At 42.5% G+C, this 21277-nt stretch overlaps 1 protein-coding gene across 3 annotated transcripts; it reads right to left on the bottom strand.

Annotated features, from left to right (window-relative positions):
• Positions 1 to 1655: 1655 nt before the first annotated feature.
• Positions 1656 to 18603, bottom strand: LOC306933059 (amino acid transporter heavy chain SLC3A2). Of its 3 annotated transcripts, none has more exons than XM_079515055.1 (10): positions 18380 to 18603; positions 14823 to 15222; positions 14022 to 14168; positions 11310 to 11419; positions 9659 to 9736; positions 9449 to 9504; positions 8167 to 8362; positions 6988 to 7095; positions 4376 to 4438; positions 1656 to 3022 (listed from the first exon to the last, which is right to left on the bottom strand). In XM_079515055.1, exons 1-10 carry the CDS (start codon positions 18431 to 18433, stop codon positions 2603 to 2605), a joined length of 1632 nt encoding a protein of 543 aa, XP_079371181.1. In that variant the 5' UTR covers positions 18434 to 18603; the 3' UTR covers positions 1656 to 2602. The 3 variants fall into 3 exon arrangements, with proteins under 3 accessions (XP_079371181.1, XP_079371180.1, XP_079371179.1); XM_079515054.1 differs by having other exon boundaries at positions 14022 to 14186; positions 18386 to 18601; XM_079515053.1 differs by having other exon boundaries at positions 14022 to 14186; positions 18380 to 18600.
• Between the last annotated feature and the right edge of the window lie 2674 nt (positions 18604 to 21277).

Below are 21277 nucleotides of genomic sequence, written 5' to 3'. Positions count from 1 at the left end.
CCCTGTATTGTCAAGAGGAAACTACTAACTGGTGTTACTGACCATGATGGTACCAGCCAACTGCCCTGTATTGTCAAGAGGAAACTACTAACTGATGTACTGACCATGATGGTACCAGCCAACTGCCCTGTATTGTCAAGAGGAAACTACTAACTGATGTACTGACCATGATGGTACCAGCCAACTGCCCTGTATTGTCAAGAGGAAACTACTAACTGGTGTTACTGACCATGACGGTACCAGCCAACTGCCCTGTATTGTCAAGAGGAAACTACTAACTGGTGTACTGACCATGATGGTACCAGCCAACTGCCCTGTATTGTTAAGAGGAAACTACTAACTGGTGTTACTGACCATGACGGTACCAGCCAACTGCCCTGTATTGTCAAGAGGAAACTACTAACTGGTGTACTGACCATGATGGTACCAGCCAACTGCCCTGTATTGTCAAGAGGAAACTACTAACTGGTGTACTGACCATGACGGTACCAGCCAACTGCCCTGTATTGTCAAGAGGAAACTACTAACTGGTGTACTGACCATGATGGTACCAGCCAACTGCCCTGTATTGTCAAGAGGAAGATGAGAGGCACTCAACAATAGAGGGCATGCACGTGACATCATCATACCCGGAAGTTATGTGGGAGTGCCTACTGAGTGGCAAAACAACTACTTTCTGGCCTTGACAGCCCATACATCCACACAGAAAAGGCCTATTTTATTTTGGCCTGACGTCGAAATTAAAAAAATGTCTTCAAAATCCTGACAGTTTTCTGAAAAACCTTATGTTTCTGTATCAGTGGTTCTCAATATTTCATGTCAAGAACCCCAAAGAATATATGTACATAACATGCCTCCGCCCTCCCGATCTGAAAATATGTTGTTCCAGGGACCTCCCCATGAAGCAAAGATTTGAGTTAACATGTTCACTCTGTAATAATATATATTCAAAGATTTGAGTTAACATGTTCACTCTGTAATAATATATATTCAAAGATTTGAGTTAACATGTTCACTCTGTAATAATATATATTCAAAGATTTGAGTTAACATGTTCACTCTGTAATAATATATATTCAAAGATTTGAGTTAACATGTTCACTCTGTAATAAATTTGAGGCACATTTTCACGATTTTTCAAAAATAGCAGACCTACAAGTTTATAGCGCGGCACTCGGTGCCGCGCTATGAGCTTGTAGATCTGCTATTTTTCAATAGCTAAAGTATAACATAATTTAAAACACTAAAAAGGGTTCCCACCCAAAATGGATAAACAACATTAAATTCACTTTGCCACTCGATCTGCCATTCACTTTATGCATGCATGTACTGTACATACCCTCTATGCAAACGAGTTCAAGACTTCACTTTATGCACAAGAATATATCTCTGCTGTAGGGAAGAAACCACCGAATGAAAAGTATATTTTTTTCAGGAAATTATGAAAAACTATATTATGAAAACAAAGCAATACTGCCTCAACAAAGTTAGTGTTATGACTTAATTAAATATTGTCAATTACTTGCATGAGAGGGGGAGAGAGGTGGTGGAGTTAGTTGCTTTAGCGGACAGTTTGAGGGTCTAATGGAGTTAGGTGGTTTTGTCCAAAGCGTTTACTACTTTCCACTGGTTAAATATTTTCAAATCAACACACAGACGTAAAGGGCGTTTAATAGCACTGATTTATGCACAAAAAATAAAATAAGTGTCAAAAATGGAGTTAGGAGGTTTCCTCCCGACAGCAACGATATGCAAGTTTCACTTTTCAAATTACAGAAATAAAGAAAACTTTCCATGATATTTGACTTTTAGATGCACCTGTATACATAATATACACACAAACATACAAATAGGAAAAACAATATATCATGTAAGGCAGTAGTTTTCAACCAGTGGTCCTTGAGGGGGTTCCAGGTGGTCCCCAGTAACCAAATGGACCCTTATAAGATCTTTAACTCTCGAATGTAAAAGGTTACGCTCTCAAGAGTTACATTATCGGCTTTTACAAGAAGTCACAATTAGAGAATGTAAAATAATTGTTCTCTTGAACGTTTGCCTGTTGTACTGTATCTCCTAATGGTACCAACATCAATACACCATGCAAGTGTGGACAAATTCTTATCCAATAACAAAATATGGCTCAAATGCCCAATAAATAATGGAGCTTGATATGAAAAGGGTTGTTGTAAGCCAAGGCACAAATGCACGATTCTGAACAACAGCACCCCCTGCTGCTTAAGAGTCAGCAGAATCTAGACATGAACAGATGTGTAAAAAGAATAGTTGTTTACTTGCTTCTCAACAGCTTCAACCACTTACGTACAGTATAGAATTTTTACGTATCGACCCCGGGGGTCTATACTATGCCCCCTCCTTTTTCCCCCCTCTACACCAAAGGTTGAATGTTCGCCCAGAATAGTGTTCATGTGGTTCAAAGAAAATATTTGACAAATGACTGTACCAACCCAACTCAACACAATAGTGATTTTATTATTTTTTTGTCCTAGTCCATTGAACATTTAGAATGTGATCCATTATTAAAATGCGTAAATGTTTCATCCTGTAGGAGAACCCGTTATCTCAGCACAGGGCAATAACAGCTTTAGGAGTAACTGCCTGTCTCAAATAGTTTAATGACTATTGCCTCGCGGGGTCGCACCGTCAGCGTTTCCAACGAGGTGGATCCCAGACGGTCCATCCCCGTACAGGCCACAAACACCCCGCCTTCCGGAAGACTGGGCGCCCAGGCCGGGTCCAGGGCGTGGGGCGTGGAGCCCAGGTTGAGCAGAACCAGGAAATGGACGCAACCCCAGGAGCGCAGGAAGGCCAGAATGGGGGGAGACGAGACGACGCGTGCAGGAGAAAGGGTGGAGTTGGAGGAGGAGGACGCCGCGGAGAGGAGGCCGGTGGTGTTGAACGGGAGGAACGTGAAGCTTCCCGAGAGAAGGGCTTCCTCTCTGGCTCTGGAGCGACTGAGGGAGTGGAAGAGAGCTAGCGCAGAATACCTGGCCCTCTCCTGGTCCTGGAGGACGGGATTGGGCAGAATGTAAATACAGCCGCACTTAATCAGTTTTTCGTCGACTAAAACTTAAGCGATGGTGACTAAAACTATGACTAAATATATGTCAACAAATAAAAACTAGACTAAAATGTTAGGAAGGGACTAGTGGACAAGAGATCCAGTACAAGCCATTTTACACTTGTTTGCATGCTGAAAATAGCAGATCTACAAGCTTGTAGATCGGCTATTTTCAGCAAGTGTAAAATCAGCCATTACGACGGCACCAAGGCCCGCCAAAATAAATTTGAGTCGACTAAATCACCTGTAGATTTAGTCGACTAAAATCTTATGATATTTTGTCGACTAAAACTAGACCAAACATTAAAACATTCTGGGTGACTAAAACTAAATGAAAACGTTTCACTGACTAAAACTAAAATAGAAATTTGCCGCCAAAAAACAACACTGCACTTAACAGCTGGTCTCTATTTAGTTGTGGCGGCCCAGCCGTGGGCTAGCTGGCTAACCCAAGAACTCCAGGATATAAATTATCCTAGTGTGGTCTAAGGCCTCACTCACACCTTTCGATCTAGCATACAACATTGATGCATGCTTGTTGTATGAATGTTGCGAGTGTCATGGCCGCCCCAATGCATTTCCAAAGGAAGTCACATGGTTTGTAGTCCACATTTTGGACTACAAGCTGTTGTATGGCTTTCGGCTGTGTTTCGACTGCCCCCATCCCCCTCATACAACACAAATGTTGTGTCAAACCATGTGACTCCCATTGGAAATGCATTGGGGCAAGATGTGTCACACCCTTTGTATACAACAAGCATACATCAATCTTTTGCGAAGGTGTGTCAGGCCTTACTCAGACGAACCCAACACAACTGAATTGACTTTGTTCTCACAATTTGCTTGCTTTGTCAAATTACCAGTATCTGTACTAAAAAAACAAGTTATTTATTTATTGTTTTGGTACAAAACAGGAAACATTTAGTCAGTCCATTATAACATTAAAAAAAATGATGCATTTATATACATAGATTGTGCATTACATTCACCCATTCACACACATTCATACACCGATGGCAGCAGAAACCATGCAAGGCACCAACCAGCACATCGGGAGCAATTCGGGATTCAGTGTCTTGCTCAAGGACACTTCGACTCTGGGGGAGCCCGGGTTCGAACTGGCAACCTTGCGGTTCCCATCCTGCCACTCTACCCCTGAGCCACGCAAAACCAGCTTAGACAAAGATGTGACAATTCTGACTCAGTCACGTTCTAGACAGACTATAAATACTACTGCCTGCGAGCCCGACTAGAGTACAATCAACTAGACCGACGGCTCATAACTTCATTACTTACCTTTATTACTTTGGACGTTCCATTAACCTGCCACTGTGACCAGTCCATTTTCACAGTTACATTCTGTGTGGCAGAAAAAGATTCATTTAGTCAATTCAAACGTTTATAGAAAAAACAAATTAACTATATAGTTTTAGGCCTCCCCCTCGTAGCGCGCCACTCGGTGGCGCGCGATGAGCTTGTAGATCTGCTATTTTTCAATAGCTAAAGTATAACATAATGCTTAGTTAAAGCACCAAAAGGGGTTCCCGCCCAGAATGGGTTAACCACTTAAAGGACAACTTTAGATTTTTTTCAACCAAGGTTCATGTTTTAGGTTGTTAGATTTTTTTCAACCAAGGTTCATGTTTTAGGTTGTTATTAGAGAAAGTAAAAGATGAGTGTTACATTCTTTTCATTTGCTGATTTTTCGTTTTAGGGATTTTAGCTGTTTTTGACAGGGGGGGGGGGGGGGATTCGAGCAAGGGGCTAAATATGTATTTTGGTACAACATTTTATAGCGATTTCTTTTATTATTTACTATAGTCCTACTAGTTCCCAAGAAATTACATCTGGCCACACAAGATCACAGGATCTACTGAATGTGAAGGAGGCCTACTGGGGGGAAGCCACACTGTGTGTCATAGGCTCAATATGTCAGTTTGACACATTCAGTAGATCCTGTGATCTTTTGTGGCTTTATGTAATTTCTTGGGGTCTAGTAAGACTAGTATAGGGCGACTGTGGCTCAGGAGGTAGAGCAGGTCGTCCAATGATCCATGGGTCGGCGGTTCGAATCCCGGCTCCTCCTGTCTACATGTCGAAGTGTCCTTGGGCAAGACACTGAACCCCAAATTGTGCTGGTTGGTACCTTGCATGGCTTCCGCCGCAATCGGTGTATGAATATAATGCACAATTGGCCTTGGATAAAGGCGCTATGTAAATGCACCATTTACCATTTAGTAAATAATACAAAAATAAATCACTATAAAATATTGTAACAAAATACATATTTAGCCCCACAAACACAAACATAGTCACATAGGTTAACACGGACATTGCTGTTCCTTGGAGTGGTTGCACCACTCAAAAACTCATAACAATATCACGTCGTGAGCTTTTAGATCTGCCATTTCCACGCAATGTTCGACTACTATATGACATTCCCCGAATTGGGACGCCAGGGTTCATTCATGTGGTTATATCAATAAAACACAGCAACGCTTCTCAACTGGGCTGGGAGCATATTGCAAGTGGGCCCCCCAAATAAAAGTCAGTATTATTTTCTTTTAAAACCTTGGAAAAAAAGGTTTTCATTGGGATACAGATCAATACGAACTTTAAAGTATAACATCATCGCTGTCGGTGGCGAAACAACCCAACTCCTTTTGAGGTTCATTTATTTTTTATAAATCAATGCTATTGAACACCCTTTATGTCTGTGTGTTGTTAAGAAATCACACCCGTGTGAACTGAGTGGTGCAACTCTCTCTCTCTCTCTCTCTCTCTCTCTCATTAGCAGCACTATCTCTCTCTCTGTTTCTGGCACAAAAGCGCCACTTTTGCCCTTACTGGTACTCAGTCACATATAGGTTAACACAGACATTGCTGTTCCTTGGAGTGGTTGCACCACTCAAAAATATTGAACAAATACAATGAAAAGTATTAAAAAGCACTTTTGACAAAACCTCTTGAATCCATTGGACCCTGACGTTTTCGCCAGTGTGCGGGGCACTAATTACACTGCCAATGACCACATACTGTACTGTTGAACGCCGGTTTACTAGTGTACAAAGAGTACAAAGTGCACGCAGAAGTACAATGAACAACCTCTCGCCTAAATGGTCAGTGTCTCCTAGCGTTTGAGAGAGGTTTAACTGAAGGTCTGAACTACGATTCTGTAGCGAAAGCCCTGCCGTCTCATGTTCTCACATGCGTGAACACTATTTGATTTACCCGTTAATGCTGTCAATGAGTCACTAATTTGTGCTGGCGTCATGTTCGCCTTATGCTGCATAATGTCTGTAGGTTATAATGTCTGTGCAAAGACACCTTCTTTTATTGTCTTTATTAACGTTTCGAATGTGTTCTTGTTGCTTTCTGTGTCAGCTTTTCGCCTGGCCAACTTGTAATTCCTGCATTCGCTTACTGGCTCCAAGCCTGAAAATGTGACAGCTTTCAAGTGGGCCCTGAGCCAACCATGTAACACAGTACTGTACCTGTGTGGGAGTGAGCTCTTCTCCATACTGGACTGAACCAACCATGTAACACAGTACTGTACCTGTGTGGGAGTGAGCTCTTCTCCATACTGGACTGAACCAACCATGTAACACAGTACTGTACCTGTGTGGGAGTGAGCTCTTCTCAATACTGGACTGAACCAACCATGTAACACAGTACTGTACCTGTGTGGGGGTGAGCTCTTCTCCATACTGGACTGAACCAACCATGTAACACAGTACCTGTGTGGGAGTGAGCTCTTCTCCATACTGGACTGAACCAACCATGTAACACAGTACCTGTGTGGGAGTGAGCTCTTCTCCATACTGGACTGAACCAGCCATGTAACACAGTACCTGTGTGGGAGTGAGCTCTTCTCCATACTGGACTGAACCAACCATGTAACACAGTACCTGTGTGGGAGTGAGCTCTTCTCCATACTGGACTACAGGTGATCCTGGTAGAGTCATTAACAACACTAGCAGTAGTTTCTGCAGGTCATGGGAAGCTTTACCACCAACCTGCCAGGAACACAACACATACTGTACAATAGAGCGTCGCAGTCCCGCCCCCTACCAGGGCCCAGGAAATGATTCCCCGTTCATTTTCCTCAGACATTTCAAAAAGTATTTATTTAAAGACCTTTTAAGCGTCGTACTGAAAGCCAACCCGAGTTGTGAGAAATCATGACAACAAACACAATTTTTCGGGCCGAACAAATAATTAGAAAGAAGAAGAAAACAGCTTTTTTTTCTTGTTTTTCTTCTTTGTAATGATTTGTTTGGTCCAACATAGTGTTTATTGTCATGATTTGTCACGACTCCAGTTGGCTTTGTACGACGCTTAAAAGGTCTTTAAATAAATACTTTTTGAAATGTCTATGGGGAAAATGCATTGAGAATTATTTCCTGGGCCTGGCGTCGTCATGAAAGGGGGCGGGACTGCGACGCTCTATAAGGCTTGGCAATAAACAACAAATATAACAAAACCCTTAGAACCAATGATAGCCGCTTATGTGGGTTAATCCAAAATCGAAGACATTTTAACAGTTTTTTTTTAACCACACATAGCCCTGTATGGTACTTCACTGTACAATGGTGGTGTGCAAAAAGAGTGAAAATAGCTGCATCTACAATCTGTTCAGCTTGTAGATCTGCGTTTATTGCTTTTTGATTTAAAAAAATCATCATTCATTAAATGTAATTGCACAACCTTCTTTTTTGTGTAACACATGAATTCCCATTTCTTAGTCCATTTCCATTCCTTCAGGGTACGTCTGAGTTAACATTACATTTTCAAGGCAGTAGTGCAAGTTTGTATGTACACATATACATAAATATATACGTATATATTAAAAACCATGCTTCTCGATTTTTTTATTTATATATATATATATATATATATATATATATATATATATATATATACATACATGTATATATTAAAAAACCTGCTTCTCGATTATTCAATTAATCAAAATGGTACAGAAACTAATCTACAGTTCTAGCCCTGGATAAAAGTAAGTGATTATTATCCCTACTATGGACCAAGAGTACACAGGAGACAGTCCCCATGGAGGGACGGCAGCTTACTGTCCAACTGGGCCATATATCTCCTCTAGAGGTCTGCAGGTGAGTCTCGATAGCAGCAGCAACCTCCTGGGCAGACAGGACGTGGGGCTTGGGTGGCAGGATGGCTCTCATCACCACCTCCACCAGGGTGGTGTTGATGGAGCTGGAGGTGTTGAGAGCAGGCAGAACATCCCCCGTCTGCTTAACCACCACTATTCTGAGGAGACATTGGAAGAGAAAGACATGGTGCATTTATATAAGCGCCTTTATCCAAGGCGCTTTACATAATTGTGCATTACATTCATACACCGATGGCGGCGGAAACCATGCAAGACACCAACCGGCACATCAGGAGCAATTAGGGGTTCAGTGTCTCGCTCAAGGACACTTCGACACTAGCCTCGGAAACCGGGAGAAAAAAAAAGTCCACTTCAATTCGGCATAGAGTAGCGCAAACGTCGATCACTCTCTGCTGATTTCTGATCGTCTGCACCTTTGTTAAATTGACGGACACACGCACACCCATACACACACACTCCTCTCTCTCTCTCTCTCTCTCTCTCTCTCTCTCTGTCACTCTAATTAATTAGTCTCATGTTGCACAGCTGCGTTTGGATTCTCCCGGCGGATCCTGCCGGTAGCCGCCTATGCCATAGAAAGCATAGGTGGACCCCAGGCTACTTCGACACCAACTCTGGGGGAGCCCGGGTTCGAACTGGCAACCTTGCGGTTACCATCCAGCCACTCTACCCCTGAGCCACCGCCACCCAATACTGTACATCAGTGGCAGCGGTGGCCGAACGGATAGCGGAGCGGTCTTGATACCGGAAGGTCGCCAGTTCGAATCAGCTGTCCGACACGTTAAAATTACCACCGCTGAAGTGCCCTTGAACAAGGCATTGAACCACTACGATGAAATGTGTTCTATGAGCAGGGCCTGGCTGGAAACAAGTTCTTGAGCTTAGCCCAGATACCCTGGGTAAATATAGTAATCATTTCATTTCATTACATCAGGCGTGCCTGTATGGGTCTATATACTGTAGGGCTGGGCAATATTTCAATTTCAATCAAGGTTTGAAAATCAATCGTTCAAACCTTGATTGACCTTGATTATGATTAATGAACAATTGTGGAAAATGGTGAAACCCCACAACATTACACATTGCAATAGATCGCTATTTTCACAATTTTCATCTATTCAAACATCTATTCAAATGTTTTCTTGTTGATATAAGGAAAAGAAAACCGATCGGTTTCAATATATTTTTTAGTCAATTCCCCTACCCCTAGGTCCATGCATTACCTTTCGTCATCTTGGGTGCTGAACTCATTGATCACAAGTCTCCAGTCCATTAGAACCTGAAAGACAGACATTTTTTAACCGAGAATTAATTATTTGGGAGAATGCTCTTTCATTCCTTCCATGTACAGTATCACCATCATCCAGTTCGGTGTCAATGGAAGTTACACAACTCAAGATGCAAACCACTTGCAGCCACCAAGGACTTCTCACCTGTTCTGAATACGCTGCGTCCGTGTCACAGACTGAAAACCCTGCGATGCCCTGCTCCAGCCAGAACCGAAGTGCATACTGTAAAATGTATCAAACACACACACCATTAGTCATTTGGCAGATGTTCTTATCCAGCGTGACTTAGTGCAAGATCAGGGTAAATGGTGTGAACCAGCGTTGTTTTTGGCAGCAAATTTTGATTTTAGTTTTAGTCAGTCTTTGGAGTGAAACTTAGTTTTAGTGAAATTTTAGTCGACTAAAACTAAATGTCATGAGATTTTAGTCGACTAAATCTACAGTTGATTTAGTCGACTAAAATGTATTTTGGCGGGCCTTATCGTAATGACGTGTTGCTGAAAATAGCCGATCTACAAGCTCACCGCTTGTAGATTGGCTATTTTCAGCATGTGACAAAGTAAAGTAGTAAAATGACTTGTACTGGATCTCTTGTCCACTAGTCCCTTCCTGACATTTTAGTCTAGTTTGTATTTGTTGACAAAATTGTCAATATATTTAGTCTTAAGTCATCATAGCTTAGTTTTCATTTAGTTTCCATGTAGTTTTCGTCAGTGAGAAATGGTAGTCTATAATCTTTCGTCATAGTTTTAGTCGACAAAATCAACACTGGTGTGAAGCCTGGTCAACAAACTATGGAAGCATAAAGCTGCCAAAATTCAAATGAAATGGCAAGTCAATTGAAATAAGAGAAATGCTTTTTCATTTTCAGGTCATCAACGCATTTCATGAGACAAAAATAAATCTAAAAGGCAATAGCATTTACATTTAATCTACAGATGTGCTCATTCTATGACACAATTCAAATTATAAATAAAAGATCATTTGATTTGCAATTTTCAAAAAATGCCCCGCAAATTAGTGGGCAATATTACAATGAAAATGCAATTTAGAAAATTCAAATGAAATAAGATAAATGCTTTTTAACCTTCAGATATTGAACGCATTTAAGTGAAAATATAATGTAATAGCATTTATATTTCATCTCCAGGTGTGCTCATTCTATGACAATGAAAAAGCAAAAGCAATTTACATTGCATTTGCATTTTCAAATTGTATACGACTTGAAAATGAAAATGCAATGCGATTTGCTTTTGCTTTTTCATTCGTTCATAGGATGAGCACTATGGAAGCATAAAGCTGCAAACATTTAATTTTGGCAGCTTTATGCTTCCATAACAAACGACAGGGTCCAGTCGTTAATCTCACCAGCAAATCTAGTAATCGTTCATTTCACCAGTATGAGCAGGGCTGTCACAATCATTACATAATCGTCTAATTGCAATCATTTGAGATAATCACAATTATTTTGTCACAATAATTTCCATCTTGAAAAATTCATACATACAATTCTGCTAATTCTTTTTTACCGTTTTTAAAGTAGAAAATGTATAAAAATGGCAGTAATTTCTTGGTATATCATATTGTTTGTCATATCTGCTCTGTGCGCTTTTTCAATTACGAAGCCTAAAAGGTAAACAGAAATGTAATTTCTATTCATATTAAATGTTCCCATTTCCAATGACAAAAATACAATGAAATCGTTAATCGCAATTATTTGTGTGACAATTACTCGTCAACTTAAATGTGTAATGGTGACAGCCCTACTAGTAAGTAAATCATCCGACTACTGTACCTGTACTGTGTCCGAGTGGTCAGAAGGTACATCGGTGTGATTTCCTGCAGCATCCTGAGCTCCGAGTCCAAATAGATCTAGCTGACAGAAGTCTAACACTATTTTGAGTCCTGTGGATCAGTAAAATGGCCGGTTAAAACAGGGGTTTTCAACCGATTGTGAACCAGGGTCCACCACCCTCACTAAGAATCAACCTGGGGTCCACCACCCTCACTAAGAATCAACCTGGGGACCACCACACTCACCAAGAATCAACCTGGGATACACCACCCTCACTAAGAATCAACCTGGGGACCACCACCCTCACTAAGAATCAACCTGGGGTCCACCACCCTCACTAAGAATCAACCTGGGGACCACCACCCTCACCAAGAATCAACCTGGGGACCACCACCCTCACCAAGAATCAACCTGGGGACCACCACCCTCACTAAGAATCAACCTGGGGTCCACCACCCTCACTAAGAATCAACCTGGGGACCACCACCCTCACTAAGAATCAACCTGGGGTCCACCACCCTCACTAAGAATCAACCTGGGGACCACCACCCTCACCAAGAATCAACCTGGGGACCACCACCCTCACTAAGAATCAACCTGGGGACCACCACCCTCACTAAGAATCAACCTGGGGACCACCACCCTCACTAAGAATCAACCTGGGGTCCACCACCCTCATTAAGAATCAACCTGGGGACCACCACCCTCACCGAGAATCAACCTGCACCACCCTCACCAAGAATCAACCTGGGGACCACCACCCTCACCAAGAATCAAAGTGGGGACCACCACCCTCACCGAGAATCAACCTGGGGACCACCACCCTCACTAAGAATCAACCTGGGGACCACCACCCTCACCAAGAATCAACCTGGGGACCACCACCCTCACTAAGAATCAACCTGGGGACCACCACCCTCACTAAGAATCAATCTGGGGACCACCACCCTCACCAAGAATCAACCTTGGGACCACCACCCTCACTAAGAATCAACCTGGGGACCACCACCCTCACCAAGAATCAACCTGGGGACCACCACCCTCACTAAGAATCAACCTGGGGACCACCACCCTCACTAACAATCAACCTGGGGACCACCACCCTCACCGAGAATCAACCTGGGGACCACCACCCTCACTAAGAATCAACCTGGGGTCCACCACCCTCACTAAGAATCAACCTGGGGACCACCACCCTCACTAAGAATCAACCTGGGGACCACCACCCTCATTAAGAATCAACCTGGGGACCACCACCCTCACCGAGAATCAACCTGCACCACCCTCACCAAGAATCAACCTGGGGACCACCACCCTCACCAAGAATCAACCTGGGGACCACCACCCTCACCGAGAATCAACCTGGGGACCACCACCCTCACTAAGAATCAACCTGGGGACCACCACCCTCACTAAGAATCAACCTGGGGACCACCACCCTCACCAAGAATCAACCTGGGGACCACCACCCTCACTAAGAATCAACCTGGGGACCACCACCCTCACCAAGAATCAACCTGGGGACCACCACCCTCACTAAGAATCAACCTGGGGACCACCACCCTCACTAACAATCAATCTGGGGACCACCACCCTCACCAAGAATCAACCTTGGGACCACCACCCTCACTAAGAATCAACCTGGGGACCACCACCCTCACCGAGAATCAACCTGGGGACCACCACCCTCACTAAGAATCAACCTGGGGACCACTTCTGTTGTGTTGGGAGGTGGATATGGGCTAAGATTGCTATATGCTCCCTGTGTCTGTACATCCTAGAGTTCCCCAGGTGGTCCATGGGAAAATGTTTTATTTAAATAAAATACCCGATATACATTAAAATATGTTTAAATAATATTTCATAAGTCGTGGTGTGGGAGAAAAAGCTTGAAATGACTGTTGAGGGCTTGGTTTAATTTGTTTCATGATACTTTGTGCAACAAATTATGTCAAGCCCAGGCATTATTTAACTGAAATGGTCAAAGTGGTCCAGAGCAACAGAATGTTGATAAGCACTGATGCTAACTTTACAGACGAAGCCTACAGATTTGTATCTTCCCGGTATGCATGAGCAGACAGACACATTATATGGGCACTTTTCCTAATAATGATGACTCAATGAATCAGCAAATCTGGTACAGTATACTTCCGCTTCTTGAGACTTCCTTTTCTGGGGAATTTCTTGCCCCCGACATATTACCAGTAACTGACAACATTGAGGCAACATCATAAGTCACCAGGTCATTTAAGCGTTATTCATAGTCTGGATTTTCGGTGGTGAGGTGACCACCGAACTACAACATGACGTCACGGGCCGCGGTGAAGAGCAAACCACCGCCACCGGCACCAGCCCTTCTCTCCTGTTTTTACTCACCACCGCTCAACGTTATTTCAGCTCCGGTGGTCACCTCACCACCGGAGCGGTGGTCACCTCACCACCGAAAATCCAGACTATGAATGAGCCTTTAGTGCACCGCTCCGTGCATGCATTACGTCGGCAAAATATAAAGGAAAAACAGCACTCTTTTCCTTTGAATTTGATTCAACAGTCTGTCTCTGAGATTACTAAATGCATGGTCAGGGACTACCATGCAATACCTTCAAGGACCAGCAGTGGTCCACAAACCACCTGTTGAAAGCCCCTGCAGTAAAAAGGTCAGCCAGGCAACAGCATGCATGTCAGAAGGTGAGGGAGGCGGCTTCTACGCACCTAGTTTGTTGCTCTCCGTGACCAGATGCTGGATCTCAGGCAATGTCCCCACGCTTTCATCGATCACTGTGAGTTCTGGAGGGGACACTTCCTTATGAAATAGACCCTCCAGGATCAGGGCCCCTGTTCCCAGGGACTTCAGATAGCCTAGATGATCACACACCACTGGAAATCACACCAAACACAAATTGCATTCATTGAAGGTGCAAAGTGATATTGTTAACGTAAGTGTTGAATAGCTCTATATTCCAATAGCAATCATAGCTATACAACACTGGAACATAGGTTGATAAATGATCTGTTCTCTCCTGATTGGATGACATTTGTAACCCACACATTTTTGTTTACTATAGAGCTAGAGAGATGCATGTTCTCCCCGTGTCACCTAGGGTAGGTACCCTCACAAAAACATGCAGTAATCCTGGTCTCTAAAACTACCTCCCCCTGGCCAGCCTGATGGAGGGGAAAGGAACTGGTCGGAATAACGTGTTCCTTCCACACGCTACGTCCGGCCAGGGAAATTCCCCTCTGTCAGGTGAAAAGAAGCAGCTTGGACTCCTCATGCATAGAAGGAGGCATGAGGTCAGTCCGCTGCCCCCCCAGGTTGGCAGAGGAAGTGTAGCGCCCAGGATTACATTAGATAATTGGCACTGGGTGAAAAAACAGGGTTGCAAAATCGTGGGATAAAAATTATAAAAAAAGAGAAAGAGACTTGTAGATTTGGTGTGGCACTCTTCACAGAAATGTACTTTACGGTGTGTAATAACTCAACTGAGCCTGGCACACATCAAAGCTATTTACCACTGATCCCGCCTGGTCCGTCCGTTTGGGTGTCCAGAAACAGGGCAGGTTGCAGTTGGTAGAAAAGGGACTTCTGCCACCACTGCAGAGGCATAGCAATCGGCCTGGGGCTTTTCATAATGATGGCTATGGAGGTGCCCAGCATGGCCAGCCACAAGAACCAGAAGAGTAACACCAGGCGTGAGCGAATCTTCCTCCATCCTGGCCCCCCGGCGGCGAGCTCCAGCTCTTCCTTGGACAAGGGCCTCCATCGAACCTGTTCCAACTCCGAATCGGGCTGCTCGGGAATCAGCAATGGGGCCGTCTCCACGCCGCCCACGCCGCCCGACAGGCCCGATCCTCCGCTCGCAGCCCCACTGCCGTAACCTGGGTCTCCGGCGTTCAGGGTCATTTTGCGTGGCTAGTACAGACAGACAAGACCTTTATTGAGGCTCAGGCAACACAGTAGAGTATGAAAAGTACTAGTGTAAGTAAGGTACAGCAAGGATATCAGGAAACAAGGGGGGAAATATACCATTGTGGTGTGGTTTGGGCCATTGAATTCCATGCGTTGAATCACTAGGGTCAACTTGCAACAAGACATATCACACTGCAGGGACAACGCTTAAACCGCCTTGACCCTTTGGTGTGGTTAGGGCTTTAGACTCACTAAATTGAGAAAGGACGCAATCATGTCACCCTCCGGGGGTGCTGGGACGCAATAATGTACTCTCAGTACTGTACTCTACGACGTCGCTGAAGTACAGTAGGACTCATAAAATGACCACCCCCTGGGTCCCGGGACCCATTACATTGAAAACCTATTTACATCACTGCATATTCAATTGAATCACCACACCAAAATAAAATAGATTTAGATTTTCCATATTCATAACAAGTCTGACTTTTTTTTCCTTCTTTTGAAATGTCTTCACATCAGGACATTGTATTGACCATAATGACAATACTCCCACCTGTTTCCCACACTTCCTCCCCAACTAGAGTTCAGATGAATGTCCAAATATGCAGGAGTAATTATCATACCTGTGAGGGGACTAATTAACTGACTACGTCTATGTCCTCTCTCAAACACTTGTGTGCCAGTGATCACCCTCCCCTCCCCTTTGCCAATGTTGGCAGTGAGTGCACCCATAAGATTGCCTATGCCTAGTTTACAATACTAAGCCTATACAGTAAGACGCCTAAGGGCGAGAAGCGACCTCGCTCTAAACGGCGAGGTTTCGTGCACGCATCCGCCTCGCTGACGGCAGACTGCTGGGCGAGCGCTGGCGCTTTGGCATGTACTCTAGGACCTGGCTAAGATATGTATGTGCTTCATTTAGGGGAGAATATCTCAACTGTTCTTTTTTGAGTGACTGACGGCCGTGGCGGGAAGTGTACGATTTCATAGTAAATGCGACCTGCTGCGGTCGCAACAATACCTTGCACTATGCATTGCAGAACAAAAAGTAGTAGGCTACCCAATAATAAAGCATGTCTGCACTATACTGCAAGACAAACCAAAACACAGTAATGTGACCAATGACCATACAGTGTTCCAGCCCAAGCATATATGAGGTAAAAACGTGCTTGCTAAAGTTGCTAAAGAAAATAGCCGATCTACATCTCACAAGTATTTTGGTGACAACAAACAGCATGCAACCCCACACAGTTCCAACAGGCACACACCCGCAGCCGCCATGGATCCAACTTCATTTCTAGGATTCTAGGTATAGCCTATATCAGGGGTTCTCAACGTTTTTGGCCGGGGACCCCCGGAAATGCTTTGGCAATGTCTCGGGACCCCCGCCCCGCCCCCCTCCCGACCCCCAATATAAATTGACTGCTACAATAACCTTAAACCATTTTGGGCGGGAACCCCTTTTGGTGTTTTAAGCAGTTATAATTTAGCTATTGAAAAATAGCAGATCTACAAGCTCATAGCGCGCCACTCGTCTGCTATTTTTGAAAAATCGTGAAAATAAAATTTAAAAATAAATCTTTTTTTTTTTTTTTTTTTAATAATTTGGGGACCCCCTAAAATAATTTGGCGACCCCCCGAGGGGTCGCGACCCACGGGTTGAGAACCCCTGGCCTATATCAGTGGTTCCCAAAGTGGGGTCCGGGGACCCCCAGGGGTCCTTGATAGTTTGGAACGAAATGGACTCTTATGGGTCTGTAACTCTGCAGAGCGTGCACATGGAACCAAATGGACCCTAACGCATGCATTTGGTTCCATTTGTACACTCTCAGAGTTAAATTAACAACATTGATTTTTACAATAAAAATTGGGGGTCCATGCCATTTTAAATGGAGGTCCGTAGACTAATGCATGTCAAACTGGGGGTCCTTGAAATTAAACGGATTGAGAATCACTGCTAGAGCCTAAACATCTCCTCTTATGGGGGTCCCTGGGCATAGCTTTTCAAATGGGGGTCCGCAGGGCTAATTAGTGTCAATTTGGGGGTCCTTGACATGAAAAAGTTGACAGTGTGATTTGAGTCTGGCTTATTAGCCAGGCTACCACTGACTGGCCTCTCAGCCAGCCTTCATCTGCATGCCTGTGTAACAGATGTGTGGAGTGTACAATTATTGTGTTTATTGTTTTATGGTTCTGATATATATGTAAGGGATAATATCTGGCTAGGTGGTCATTGTCGGGAGATAATTCACCGACAGGGAGTTTAACCACCGAGGCGAAGCCGAGGTGGTTACACTCCCTGAAGGTGAATTATATCCCGACAATGACCACCTAGCCAGATATTATCCCGCTTATTACATGGCTAACTAACAAATTAATCCATTGATCCAAAACACAACAAAAAAAGTATTCCATAACTTCGCGCTGGCTGAGTCTGCCCAGCTGCAGGGCTGAAGCACTGTCGGAAAACAAGGAAGTGAGTTGATCAAATAGAATCCATTTTCGGGTCCAGCTGCTTCGTCTATTTCTCGCTCAAATGTTTTCAAAAACATTTTTAAGAGCAATGTTTAGCTGTAAATTACATTGTGTGTCAGTAGTGTGTGTGTGTTTACATGGCTGTTATGTTGGAAACGGCAGTAAATCAAGCGGGCGCAGCCGCGCAGCTGGTGGTGCTCAGAGGGTTTGATTAGGCAGCGGTCATTATACAGCGGAGCGGTCATTATCATGAGATAACTCACCGCTGAATTAAGCGATTGACCAATCAGAATCAAGCATTCAACCAAGCCATGTAATAAATATATGTAGTCAATTCATGTCATTGCAACACTGGTGTTAATCACATTAGTATTGTTGTCATTAGTAATGTTGACTGTTCAATGAATAGCCTATGACAACAAATGTTAAACATTGACTTTATGTTGGGCTTTGAAGAGACAGGAGCTGGAGAAAGCATGACAGATCTGACCTGCCTCTGACAATATTATTTGTGTGTTTTACTCAGGTGGTCTCTAGTAAAAAAACAAAAACAAATACTGAATCCAGACTGTGACTGTGTCTGCTGTATTATTGCTGGGAACCAGAAGATAGGGGTTACACCTGCAATGCATTGCGCAGTGTTAGATTAGTAGGATCACAAGCTGCTGAATATATAGCCTACTTTTACCGCATCAATGACGCTGTTTTTGGCGACCACGGCCTCAGGTTGCTCCATTGAATGCTGCTTAGCCTCTTTCCACTTTCCAGAACTGTCCTGATCGATATTCACAGCTTTAGTATGTCTAGAAAGTTGAGTGAGGTGAGGAGCATCTTTTTCCTACCAAACCTCGATCAACAACATCACATGGGCTGTAGCAGGTGTTTGGAATTATTCAATTAACGGACTAGCTCACTCAGCTCGGAGAATGGGGTAAGATGAGTGAACGCGAGACATTTTTGCATTATTTAATGATAATATCATGGCCAGAAAAACAACATTCGATAAAAAAAAGAAAATACTGAAACTTTACAAGGTAGGCCTACATTATACATGTGCACCGCTACCTTTTGTGTTTAGGCTAGCCACTGTCAGCAGGTAATACTTGACTTGACTTAACTTTATTTTAATCTTGTTTTTAACTTTTTGGGATTGATTGTGGGCTATGCTTTTGTCTGTTATATGCAACACTGAGATTATCTGTGCTGTGGATGAAAAGTGATTGGGTTTATTAGGGGGTTGGGTGGGTGGGTTTGTGTTTGTCAAGTCTTGTGAGGTTTTTTTTGTTTGTCTTTTGTTTTGTTTTCCAGAAAACTTGAAGGGTTTTTACTACTGATATTTATCTTCCTGTGACATTACTTCATAACAAATGATGTTAAAACAAATACAATATATTATTAATTTATTATTATTATTATTATTATTATTATTAGTAGTAGTAGTAGTAGGAGGAGGAGTATGCTATTATTATTATTAGTAGTAGTAGTAGTAGTAGTAGTAGGAGGAGGAGGAGGAGTAGGCTATTATTATTATTATTATTATTATTATTATTATTAAATTGAGCATTCAAGATTCTGCAATCTCCCTGTTCTAATCTTCAACAAAGTGTTGTGGTATTGACTTCAAGCTCAAATGAATGAAACATTTTTAATTCTATAAATGGTACACAACATTGTACACCAAGGCCGAAGAGAGACAAACTGATTGACAAATATGTTAATCTGATTGCCACCATCTGATTATAGTCTGGCAGGCGGAGTTGTGGAGTGGGACATTCATTTTGGGACATTCATCTTTTTTTATTGCCCTAAAATATTGTCTATAAATATAGGGGTTTATAATGTGACCATACTATTAAAGGACAACTTTAGGTTTTTTTCAACCAAGGCTCATGTTATTAGAGAAAGTGTTAATTTTTCTTCATTTGCTGCTTTCTTTCGTTTTAGGGATTTTAGCTCTTTTTGACAGGGGGGCGGGGGCATTCGAACAAGGGGCTAAATATGTATTTTTTTACAACATTTTATAACGATTTTTTTTTAAATTATTTACTATAGTCCTACTAGACCCCAAGAAATTACATCTGGATCACAGGATCTATACTGAAATTGAATATGTCAAACTGACATATTGAGCCTATGACACAGTGTGGCTCCCCCCCAGGCCTCCTTCACATTCAGTAGATCCTGTGAACTTCTGTGGCCAGATGTAATTTCTTGGGGTCTATTAGGACTATAGTAAATAATAAAAAAATAAATCGCCATAATATTTTGTAAAAAAATACATATTTAGCCCCATGCTCGAATACCCCCGCCCTTCTGTCAAAAACAGCTAAAATCCCGAAACCGAAAGAAAGCAGCAAATGAAAAAAAATGAACACTCACCTAGAACATGAACCTTGGTTGAAAAAAGACTAAAGTTGTCCTTTAACATAAGGCAAGATTTTCACATTTTCATTATGCTTTAAGTACATGTGACATGTCAAACTACGAAACTAGGGGGTTGTCATGATTCTGAATCCATTCCAAGCATTGTTTTGCACAAAAACATTCATGATCAGAAGCATTTTAAAATCACTTCACACAGGAAGAATTTATTATAAATATTTTGGCTCTAGTTCATTCACTATGTACAGTACACTTGCAAATGTACTTGGCAAATACCCCAACAACTTTATGATCTAACCATCACATGTGAAGATTAGGGCTGTCACGATCACAAATTGAAGTTGACGAATAATTGTCGCACGTAATTACGATTAACACTTTAATTGTGTTTTTGGCATTGAACATTGGAACATGTTTAGGATTTGTTGTAAAAAATTGCACGTTGCCAGATATGACAAATAATTTAAATAATAGGCCTACAGAGAGTTACTGATGCACGATTAATCGGTAGCATAATTGGAATTAGCCATATCGGCCATAAAAATGCCATATCGGTATCGGAATGGTCTCAAAATAATACCGATCATTTAATCGGTTATCAACAGCAAAAAAATCATGACATTTAAAATAAAATCTAATTTGTGTACTCATCTCATTCAGTAGTCATTCAGTTGTGAAAACAGACACTTGGAAAAGTATTATGCTATTTATTGATTGATTGAATACTTTATTAACATGCTTTGGGCCAAGCCCCTGTAGGGCCTAGGCTTGTTTCCATTGTGGTCCTCTGTATAATATCGGAATCGGTCAGAATTGGTATCGGCAGATATGACCCTGCAAATAATCAGAGATCGAATATTGGTCATAATTTCATAATCATGCACCCCTAATATTTAATCAATTTATACTTTCAAAAACATGTACAGTTAGCTGAAATAGCTGATCTACAAGCTTACAATGCGCCCCGAAGTGACACGTTGTAAGCTTGTAGATCAGCTAGTTCAGCAGCTATTTTTGGAAAATGTATGAAAATATTTCAACATTTTTCAACATAAAATAATTGTGATTATCTCAAATAATTGCGATTAGACGATTATGTAATAATTGTGGCAGCCAGGCCTAGTCAACCTATACGTGGAACTTGGATTTATACGTGGAACTTGGATTTTCTTGCGTTGGCTCATCATAAAGCCTAACT

Source organism: Electrona antarctica (genome assembly GCF_951216825.1).
Source record: "Electrona antarctica genome assembly, chromosome: 11".
Lineage (NCBI taxonomy): Eukaryota > Metazoa > Chordata > Actinopteri > Myctophiformes > Myctophidae > Electrona > Electrona antarctica.
Note: the sequence above shows the minus strand (reverse complement) of the source record. Positions and strands in the feature narration are given on the sequence as shown.